The 11,290-nt window shown below is 32.3% G+C and overlaps 1 protein-coding gene across 1 annotated transcript; it reads left to right on the top strand.

Annotated features, from left to right (window-relative positions):
* The first annotated feature begins 3,789 nt into the window (after positions 1-3,789).
* LOC105766002 (homeobox protein knotted-1-like 6) lies at positions 3,790-11,072 on the top strand. The gene is made up of 5 exons (XM_012585301.2): positions 3,790-4,379; positions 4,864-4,983; positions 5,090-5,225; positions 10,281-10,519; positions 10,700-11,072. Exons 1-5 carry the CDS (start codon positions 4,086-4,088, stop codon positions 10,850-10,852), a joined length of 942 nt encoding a protein of 313 aa, XP_012440755.1. The 5' UTR covers positions 3,790-4,085; the 3' UTR covers positions 10,853-11,072.
* The last annotated feature ends 218 nt before the right edge of the window (positions 11,073-11,290 follow it).

Here is an 11,290-nt window from a genome sequence, read left to right as displayed (position 1 = left end):
AAGTCTGGTAGTAGAGAAATTGAAGAACTAGTAAGCTTTTTTACCTCTCTGAACTGGTGGATTGAAGGAAGAAATAGAGTATGAGAACTTAAAGGCTTTTGTATCATGATGAAATATGGGTCTTAAGGGTTGACTACTTTTTTTTAATTTATAAATGGTTGGCATGCTTAGCTACCAGGAGAAAAATGGATATTTATGTAGAAATGTGTAGAAAATTGGAGAAAGAAGGAGAAAAATCATTCATCTTTTTAATCCATTCACGTCACTCCCATTTTCCATTATTTTCATCTTTTGTTTTCTTTACAAATAGGTCTTTCCACGATAACCAAGCCAATTAAGCTTAATCCCTCTAATTCCTTTCATGATTAGTGATTGAAATCAATAGAGAATAGTGGTAGCCACCTTAATTTCATAAGAAATGCATCCATGAATGTTTTAGAGGAGATAGAAGATAAGGATTAGTGGATAATATAAGCAATTGAGGTAAGAATTATAAACTTCTCTTGAAATACATGCTACTTTTGATTGAAAAACATGAATTAGGATATGTGAATGTGATTTAATGTGTAAAAATTATATTAAGTTATATGGAAAATGAAGAAAAGTAAAGGAAAGTAAGAGACTAGTGGAGAAATAAAGCAATGGGGTGTCCAAAGGTAGAAGAAGAAGAAACTTGATTTCAAGTCTTGAATTGTAAGTACAACTAGAATCTTACTTATTTTAATTAAATTGTTAATTCTTGAGTCTAATTAGATGAGAAAAAGTCTTTACATGATATTAAATATAAGTTTACATGTATAAAAATGAAGAAAAGATATGATCTTGATTAAAAATAAGATAGTGATGATGTGGATTCATATATTAAGTATATGATAAAGAGAAAAGATTAAAAGTGAGAAAAAAAACTAAATCATAAAAGATGTAAATGTTGATAAAATAGTAAATTTTACAAGTAAGTGTATACATGAAGTGAGATATGTAAAAGATTGATATGTGAAATGATATAGCAATATTATGAGTATATTTGATGAAGTATGAAAAGAGAGGACTAAATTATAAAGTATGCAAAAGTGACATGTGAAATGTATGGTGATGATTAATAGTGAATTATGGAAGATTATTAAATATTGAGACATGTTACATGTATTAATGAAAGTGGAAGATACAATTTTATGAATTAATGTTACAAGGACTAAAATGAAATACATGAAAAGTATTTGAATTTTTTTCTAAAATGTGAAAATATAATTGATACTGATATAAATGCTCAAGTAGGCAAGATAAGAACTATTGGGGATATAGATGGCATGCCATTAAAGAAATTTAGCGTGCTCTCTGTTTACCCACTTCGACGGTGTCTCGTCTTATTCCGTATATCCAATGTGTTCTATTAAGTCTACTGGGCCTCTGATACAAGGTAAACGATTACTTTTGTTAATGATTGAAATATTGTATCTGTAAAATGAAGTTATAAGTAAATTAAATGTATTGAATTGAGATTAAATTGTACTTGATAAATAATAGTATCAGATGAAAAGACATGATAAGTAAATGGTGAGTTACAAGTTATTTGTGAATACAGGTTCTAAATAAAATATCGCATTTATTAAGTGAAAAGGTAAAAAGATTAAATGTATTGAAAAGGACTAAATTGTCAATCAATAATAATAGATGGAAAGATGTGATAATTGATTGGTATAATATAAAATTATTAAAGATAACATGTCATTGAATGATTCTGTATAAATAAGGTAAGTTTTATGATAGTTAAATGTAACTAAAGTTCTGGTTGTACTTACTAAGCTAACAATAACTTAACGCGTGTTTCATATGAGTAGGTTAAGAGTAGAAGAAAAGGATCTTTGAAGATCGAAGGCATCTCATCTCATCACGTCAATGGGCCCAATGAAAAGAGTAAAGTTTCCTTTCTTTATTTTAGTAAATGGCATGTACCTAAGTATGTTTTAAATTTGATGTGTTAAAGGGAATTAATTGTAAAACATGATAATTACTTAAATTATATGAGATAATTATATGTTTATGAATTGGTACTTGAAATTGGGATTAAAGAATGCTTGGAGATGAAGGCTATATGGATTGGTTTGGTTTAATTTGCCAATTGAATAGGGGCTAAAATAGGTAAAATATGAAGGACCAATTTGGTAAACAATCCCTAGTTAAAAATAAAACATCGGATCTCATTTTGGTATCGATACCAAGTGTAAAATATTGATACTAGAGAGGAAGTATTGATACATTAACCTATGGATCGGTACTTAGGGTATTTTCTTTAATTTTTCAAACATTGAAGCTTAAAACGGTATCAATACAACATAGGGGTATCGATACAAAAGCCAAGGTACTGATTCTTTAGTGTCAATATCTATACTTTTTTTTGTACAAATGTGGTTTTGAAATGAATTTTTATCAAAAATTTTACCTGGTTTGGTCTGATACAGCTGCAATATGAAAAATACACATTAATAAGTTTGAAATATGATCGAAAAAAGGGTTCGGAAGATTGAATTTAGCCAAGACTACTTTGGCACTCAAATTTGACATTCCTATATTTGACTTGGTAGTTGAGTCAGGTATAAGGGTGGTACATAACTAATTCAATTGCTTGAAAAAATTCTCATTTCATTAATTCAATCTAGTTGGAAGTCGAACAACTTAAAAAATTATTTATTTTTAGCTTTGATTTGCTTCAGCAATGGTCAGTAGCTCAAGTTAACAAAAAATGAATTATTTGTAAGATATATCAAATTCTTAGAAATTTGAAGTATAAGGAAAGTAATGTATTTGATGATTGTCTTGTTTAATAATAAATGGAATTTAAAAAATTCTTTTTTCCTAATTTACAGTGTGCATAAAATTATATTTTAATGTAAAAATATGATAAAATTAGGTAATGTGTAAATATTGATGGCTAAATTTTAAAAATTAAGACTATATTAACACAATGTGTAAATGTAGATGGCTCAATATATTATTATGCCTTTTTAAAAGTTATCACACCCTCTTTTCATTATTCATATAATAACAGCGACTAAAAAAGAAAAAAATGAATAGTTGTATTATAGTTTTCCAACTTTTCATAGTTGAGTTACCAAAAAAATATTGATAGTTGGGTCACTACTAATGTAGCTTACCTTACTTTAAATTGAGTTTATCTTAATTCTAATTTTTTATATTTTTCATATTCGCTTTATGGTCAATGTTTATAATTGTAATTTATTGACATAAAATGTATTAATTTTGTAATTTATAAACTAAATCTTTTTATATATATATTTTTTTGTATTCTTCATGTTCGTCTATGTTCAAGGTTGCCCCTCCCAACAATGTTGTTTCTAAGGTTCGAACAGTGAATGTACCTAAGAGGAGATGATCAAATTAGTCTCTTTATTATTAAATGGATCGATTTGGCTATTATACTATTAAAAGGGATCAAATAAGGCCAAATTGAAATAAAGTTAGCGTTTACTATTTAACAAAATATCATTTACTATTTAACAGAGTTAATATTTTTAAAGTTTTTATTATTTTGTAAATGAAATATTTTATTTAGAATTAAACTAAAATTAAAAATAATAATTATCAAGACATTTTTATATTCTATTACAATTTAAATTTATTTAATTTTTTAATAATATAAACTAAATTATTCTAATCCACTTCCCACGCACTTTAACCTAAAAATTTAACTATTAAATATATATCTTTAATATTTTAAATAGAATATTAAAAATTTCGACCCGATCCAGATATGGATGCTTCTCCTTCAGAGCATTTGTCATTGCTTTTATTTTCCTCCTAAAAACGATCTTCCCAACACCACTATCAGTTCTTTTCTGCCACTCCAATTCCATCATATTCAATCTTTCAGTTTTATTTTACTTTTTTTTTAAAGTTTAAATAAAAATAAAGCTTATAATAACTAATACTTGATAAATAATTCTGACCCAAAAATCCAGAACTTCATACTGTAACCATTATCTTCAACCTTCTTTTTTCAAAAAAAAAAAAAGAAAACTCAAGCTTTTCTCATTTTAGTAGTTATTTTCTGAGAGACGTTAGCTTTCATGGATGAAATATACGGATTCTACTCCATGGGAGATCAGTACGTTGACAACGCCTTGATGTCACCGGAGAACATGATCTTTCCTTCTGATTACCAACCTCGGCTTTGTTCTTCCGATCGGGTTCCGGCGTTTGGATCCGACGAGTTAATCTCTGTCGCCTCCGCCATCTCCGAAGCCGCTTACGTCACCCCTCAAATTCAAGGAGAAGTGGACATTTCAAACGTGATCAAAGCCAAAATCGCTTCTCACCCTTATTATCCTCGGCTGCTTGAAGCTTATATTGATTGCCAGAAGGTGAAGCCAACTAGAATTACGAAAAGGGTGTTACTATTATCATTATTATTTTTTGCTATTTCTGGTGCAAACAATACACTTAAAGCTGCAGGTTTTTTAAAAGTATTTCAATCGTCTTTTCCTCTTTTTTTTTCCCCACTTTAGCTTCATTAAATATGATGTTGTATAACATTACTGTTAATGTGTGCAGGAACTTCAAGGGTAAGATTTAGTACAGTGGCTTTGTTAGTTGTATTTTAAGTTTCCGCCATTAATGAGGGTTTACGAAAGATTTTAGTCTCGAAATAGTTCGCACTTCCTACTGTTTTCTTCTTCAATTTCAAGTCAAGATTCAACCTTTTTCTTACTCTTGAAGAAACTTTCGTACTCGATCAAATCCCATAATTTTATCTGGAATATATCATCAAATAGGGCGTGTACAATTTGTTGGGACTTTGGTTGAGTACTGTTCTAAGCTCTTTGTACCTTTCTCTTTCTATTTTAGGTCGGAGCTCCTCCAGAGATAGCGAGGATATTAGACGAAATTCTGATGGAGACCGATGTTAACAAGCGGGATATCCTGCCAACCTGCTTGGGAGCCGATCCTGAGCTCGACGAGTTCATGGTTTCTCTTTGCTCGCTTTGAAGCTTACTTTGGTTTTCGATTTTCATACCATATATATATGTATGTGTGTATATATGTATGATGGTCTGGGGTTTAATTTGTTTAGGAAACTTACTGCGATATGTTGGTGAAATACAAGTCTGATATTTCAAGGCCTTTTGATGAAGCGACCACTTTTCTAAACAAGATCGAGATGCAGCTTCGAAATCTCTGCACGGGTGCCTCCATTACAGGCCTTTCTGGTCAGTATCCTTGCCCTCACTAGTCAGAGTGTTTCTTTTGGATTAATTTAATATTTGGGTTCTTGGTTTTTGTGCTTTTCTCGAATCTTCTTCTATTTCTTTTTCCATGGTCTCATTATCTGCTCCAGCTACGGTAAAAAATTTACCCCCAAACGAGCTGAATAAGCTCTATTTTATTCTTTAAACCTCGCATGAGTCCCAGCAACTGGCAGGCAAAACTTGGGATTTGTAGGTTCTTGGTGCATGATAATATGGATTATGGAACCCTCAAGATGGCGGTAACCATTCTTTTCCTGGTCATCATCATTCTTAGACCTCCTCTATCATTTTCTGCTAAAGAACTCATTAATGGAGGGCAATAATAGTACTCGAAAAATAGATCTTTCTAGTATTTCAATAATGATGGTATCACTAGCAGACAACGCAAGAAACCCTAAAGATAATATAGACCCTTTGTCCTTGTTTAGTCACCATTCCCGTCTTAAGTTCTCCATAGTTAAGGTGGAATTGAGATTGGTCACCTTTCTCCAATTCCATCACTGTCAATGACATCAGGGTCTTGCATTTGCTGATTATCATCTTTGTTTGTTAGTTCATTTCTTTCACATTTTTGTGTTAGTTTCATTATTATTATTTCTCATTTGCTGTTTGTCAGAGAAAAATGAAAGCCTGAAAGTAAACATCTTTTTTGGGTTTTTTGAGACTCTGAATTGACGTTTCAGAGCTCAGTGATTGCCATGCGAAATAGTTGCGTGTTTGATTCTCACCAGTGCCTTCAACTATTTCTTTTTTGCAATGCCTTAGTTGATGCAAAAACCTAAGCCTAGGGCTAGTTGCTTGAGTTGATTGAACGTTCGGATTATGTACTTCGACCCCTCTAACATGTTTAAAGCTTTAAAAATGAGGAACGTGCGTCTGGAGACATCCGTACTCACATTTGAGGCTGTGTACTATAGATATAGCATGCTCATTAAACCTTATTTTTTGGACACTAATGAGCTTATTTTCATCTGGCTGATAATTGTTTCATATTCCTTTGAAACTGCATGTATGGTTTGGTTTAGAAGTAAAGACTGGTAGATTGATTTTTTTTTTTTAATATACAATTCTTACTACTACTCATACCCCTCAAACCCTTAAATCAGACAATAAAACGCATTTTACCGCAAGTGAAATCATGTTCTCCTAGTTGCTGCAACGGTAGCTCAGCTCAGTTGGCACTACTAGGGTGACTATCAAATGCACACCCTTTTGAAGTTTGATGCGGTCTACTTAAACAAGAAGTCCATTATAATAAAAAAAAAAAGAGAGCAAAAAAGGCCATGAGGTCCTATTAAAATATGTGGAAATAATGGTACTATTAAAAAGAGGCCTAGAGGTCCATTACCAAACGAATTCATACTTTTTTTAAGCCAAGCTTAAATAATTTATGATTACAACTATTTTATTTACACCTTAAAAAGATAAGAAAGGCCTCGATTCATACCTCATGCTTATTGTTTTGTAGTTATTACATCTTAAATGTGATTGCATGAGTCGACCATATTAAATTCTGCTGAGATTTTAAAAAAATCTGAGTTCATGGCTTCTCTCCTTTTGTCACTTTTCTGGTCGCTTCATTGTGTAGTGTGGAAATAATGTGCACCGTTGTTACATGAACTGAAAACAGGGTGTTGGATCTAAATAAGCTATGTTTTTACTGTTTTTCTTATTAATTTTGTTGATCCCAATTTCGTGCTATCTAGTTTATCCGGTTTTTGAAAGCGAGTGTCTGATATAGGTATATGTCTTGCACAGGTAAGCTCAATTTTTTGAAGTTTTTATCATGTATTTTGAGGATTATATTTCGTACTCATGTTTGATTGTGTCAGGCAGATATTTTAGGGAAAATAAAGAATCTGGATAACATAGAAGGCCACTAGGGATAGTTTATTAAGCATACAAAAGAGGTTTTGGTCTAGCAGTACCGTAGTAGTAATCTAAAATTATATGCGCCTTTTTTTTACATATTTTTTGAAGTTATGAAGATCTATACATGCCTTAGTTAGAATTGTATGGTATTGGATTGGCCGATATGTTAGTGTGTTTGAACAAATCTCAAGGTTCAACATGAGTATTTATATTCAAGTATGTGCTGAATATGGGTACTTTAGGGAGAATGACTGTTTCGGATAACATATGTTTCCTTCTCTACAAAAGAGGCTTATGCAATTGGCATGCCTATAGCAGCCTTAGAGTTCAGACTTGAGAAAGTAATGACTGCATTCTGGTTTGTCGATAGTTTTCAACTATGGTGTTCTATACAATTTACTCATCTATGGGTAACTGGAAAAGAAAGAAGCTATTTTCACTGCACATGCAACCATTGTAGTCTTTTATAGAGACCCGCATGGATTTTGTTAGAACCAATTTGCAGGCTCCTTAAGAGTTGTAAAACCTCATGTTTAACCATTTGTTTTCTGCATGTGGTATTAATTATCATCAAATCGTGTTTCCCTTATTGGATTATCTTCCGACTTCCGCAGGTGAACGGTGTTCGGTTTTATTTGAATCAACAGAATAATCATCTGAACCGACCATATTAAGATAGTTCACCTTTTCCTTGCGGAATTTTCTGTAGTATATCTAGAGAAGCGCCTGTGTTGTACGCTTTTTGTTGGACGTTTGTTCTTCCTATGGATGTTTTAGTTCTAAACATAATTCTGATGGTGAGGCTCAAAATTTTTATATGAAACATAATCTAGGTTTTTCCTTCGCACATTGTTCACGCGATGCTGTCTTAGTTTCGGTCCTTTTGTTTTAGGTTGGAGTACTAGTGTGAAGTATATTTAGACATGAGCTAAGGTTTGTTGTTTTTTTTTATATATATTTGAATAACATGGGACATTTTTAGAAAATAACATGTCCTATTTCTGTTCTATAATGCGGTTCATAGTTCATACTGCACATAGCTGATGATTAAAAAGAAAAAAGCTATCACTGTCATTTGATTTAGTCTTGAATGTTAGGAGTAGATAATAGATATTTATTATTCGAATATTTATCACAGTTTTCTGGGGCCATCAAATATTGATCACAGTTGAATATTTTTATAGATAGGGATTAGAAATGGAGTAATACTGGTATTGAATGCTAGAATCGGGGAGGCCTTCGGATCCCAGTATAATAAAAAATAATAAAATCAGGTGGTTAGGAAGTTATCACATGGACACCCGCAGATTTCGCTGTGGATCCATCAGAATCAGACAAAATCATTCAATTCTTCAACACTCTTTCTCTCTGGTCTTCCTTCTCTGGTACCCATGCCGCACCTTCCATTGGGTGGGTTCCGATGTCTCGGCCTTTTTTAATGTATACCACACGTGTAAGTATCTCGCTCAGACCAGGCCTCCTACGCCGGCCCCATCTATGTTGCTTCGGCTCATACCCAAAACAATTCCCGTGTTTTCTTTTTCTAATAATCCCCAAAATTGAATTGATTCATTTATCTATTTTTCGAAAGATTTTCTAATATTTTGAACTTCTTTTTTGTTAATTAAATATGAAGTAATTCATAAAAAGTATTTTATATTATAAATTGATAAAAGATGGTATTTGATTTGATTAAAACATTCGGCTGGAATTGGATCATTTTTTTCCCTCTCCATCGCACTTCAATGAGCCACGGATGGGGCCATTTCTAGGACGACACAAAGGGCGTAGGCTTCCTTCTTTTTTCAAATTTTTAGGGGGTGGTGGGGTTGTGTAGTCTCATTCTCTCTCTGGGTGATGGTGATGCCTGTACTGTCATTTCGACTCGGACTGTCGGACTCAGTGTGACTGGCAGTAGACATGACCAGACACTGAGTTCTTTTTTATTTGCCCAAATGATCATGTCTTTGCCTTTCGGTTTTGATGTTGACGTTATCTTATGTTGGAAAATGGTCCGTTGCTGACTGAGATCTCACCCTTTTAACTGCCTAGTTAATGAGGATAGTAGTTGTAGATGGTGTAAACTTAGATGTTCCACTAGAATATTTAAATAAAATACTATATATTAAACATCAAGTACGCTGCCAATTCATTGGATAATTATAAAATGTTTTATTTTATAAAATAAATTTTATTATTTGAAAAAGTTCTTTTAAATATTTTACATAGAAAAAAAAACAAATCATAAGCTTTGAATTCAAGTTTCTATTGTTTTCAGTATTTGTATTATACTATTCAATCAAAGTTATATATTGATTTTGTATAATATATTTATTACATAATCATCATAATTTTGCTATAATTTAAAATGATTATATTTATAGCAGATTTTGAGTGGAGTGCTTGATGTTAATATTTCATATCTTTATTATTTGAATTCGTTTTTTTATAATAATAACTTTAGATATTTGACTTTGCAATCTAAGTCTAAAATTTAGATTCAAATTCAGTCAAAATCTTTTGGGTTGTTTAGATTTTGATATTTAGATAATTTTTTTGGCCAAAAGATACTTAGATAATTGTGATGTTATTGAATTCATATGGTTATACTTAATTTTAATGTGAATAATAAAATAAGTCAAGTCTTAAAAGTAGTTATGTGAATTTTAGAATTTGAACATCAGATTAATGCTAGAAATGAATGTATGAGAGATGTACCATTGCAAAGTTTTTTGTTTCTTTTCAAAATGGATCACGAGCTCTGCTGCAATGCTGAAACTGGCTGTTTTGGGTGTTTGGTTTGCTTCTTTCCTTTTGTCCTCGGAACGGCTAGCCAAGAAATAAATAGTGCTTCTGGAATGTTGCTTATACGTTTAACCCTTTCACACAATCATTTCTTGAGTTTTTGGACAATGTATGTTTGGATTTTGTTGGACCAGATAGTTATTTTTCTTGAAGCGTCCTTACTGAATGCGTATTGGGACGCAAGAATATGGTACTTTAAGGAGATTCTTGATTCATGGGAAAATGTAAAAGAAATTGAACATATCCGAGTCCGAGCATTATATTTTAGGAATGTGACTGATGACTGAAATTGTGTTCCTCCTATGCGTGTGTGTTTTCATTCTTGGTGTTCCTGGGCAGATGAAGGCGGTGAATCATCGGAGGGAGATGTTAGTGTTGGGGAGGATGACGTGGAAGAACTGCAGCCAAGAAGCAAAGACATAGGTCTCAAAGATCTTCTGCTTCATAGATTTGGCAATCATATTACCACCTTGAAGCTGGAGTTCTCAAAGAAGAAGAAGAAAGGAAAACTTCCGAAAGAAGCAAGGCAAATATTGTTAGAGTGGTGGAATGTTCACAGCAAATGGCCGTATCCGACGGTAACTTCTTACTTCTCCCAGCTTGATTTTGTGTTTGAACTGTCCCGGTTCATCCCCACGATTTTGTGGGAAAATAAGTTAAGGGCAATTGTTTACATTACGAAGTCGTATTCAATCCTTTGTTAGCGCGTATGAATGGTTCTTTGCTCAATACTGCTGTTACTTTGTTGGTGGTTGAAGGAAGGTGATAAGATGGCATTGGCTGAAACGACGGGACTGGACCCGAAGCAAATCAACAACTGGTTTATTAACCAAAGAAAGCGCCATTGGAAACCATCTGAAACCTTCCAAATGGACGAACTGTCTGGACGATTCTTTATAGATCAGGAGTGATGACCATATTATACACTCCCAATATGTATATCAACAGTTTCTAGTTCTTGTTTTAAATTAGCTTTGTTTCGTATATTTTGACATTCTGGGATTTAATTATGCTTATATGACGGGGACGGCAATGGAGCGGGATGTTTAAAAACATCCATTTACATAAATGTTTCTAGATTGGCTTAATGTATCATTTGGTACTTAAACTTAAAACTTGGCATTTCTTTTCTTTTTCTTTTTTTCTTTTAATTTGGTACCTCTAAACTTTTTTTTGCCTAATTTGGCACCTGAACTTGGCATTTTTTTCTAATTTAGTATTTAAACTCTTTTGGGGCTTAATTTAGTATTTGAATTTGACATTTTTTTCTAATTTGGTACCTAAAATTGTATTAGGTTCAATTTGGTACCTACAAATTACACAAAATACTAGTAGTGTTAAATTTTATT

Source organism: Gossypium raimondii, chromosome 5, assembly GCF_025698545.1.
Source record: "Gossypium raimondii isolate GPD5lz chromosome 5, ASM2569854v1, whole genome shotgun sequence".
Taxonomy (NCBI): domain Eukaryota; kingdom Viridiplantae; phylum Streptophyta; class Magnoliopsida; order Malvales; family Malvaceae; genus Gossypium; species Gossypium raimondii.
This window is presented reverse-complemented; position numbering and strand designations above follow the sequence as displayed.

Coding starts and splice junctions, on each gene's coding strand:
- LOC105766002 (XM_012585301.2), top strand. CDS start 4,086: ATGGATGAAATATACGGATTCTACTCCATGGGAGATCAGTACGTTGAC. Junction 4,984..5,089: donor CTGAGCTCGACGAGTTCATG/GTTTCTCTTTGC, acceptor TAATTTGTTTAG/GAAACTTACTGCGATATGTT. Junction 10,520..10,699: donor GCAAATGGCCGTATCCGACG/GTAACTTCTTAC, acceptor TGGTGGTTGAAG/GAAGGTGATAAGATGGCATT.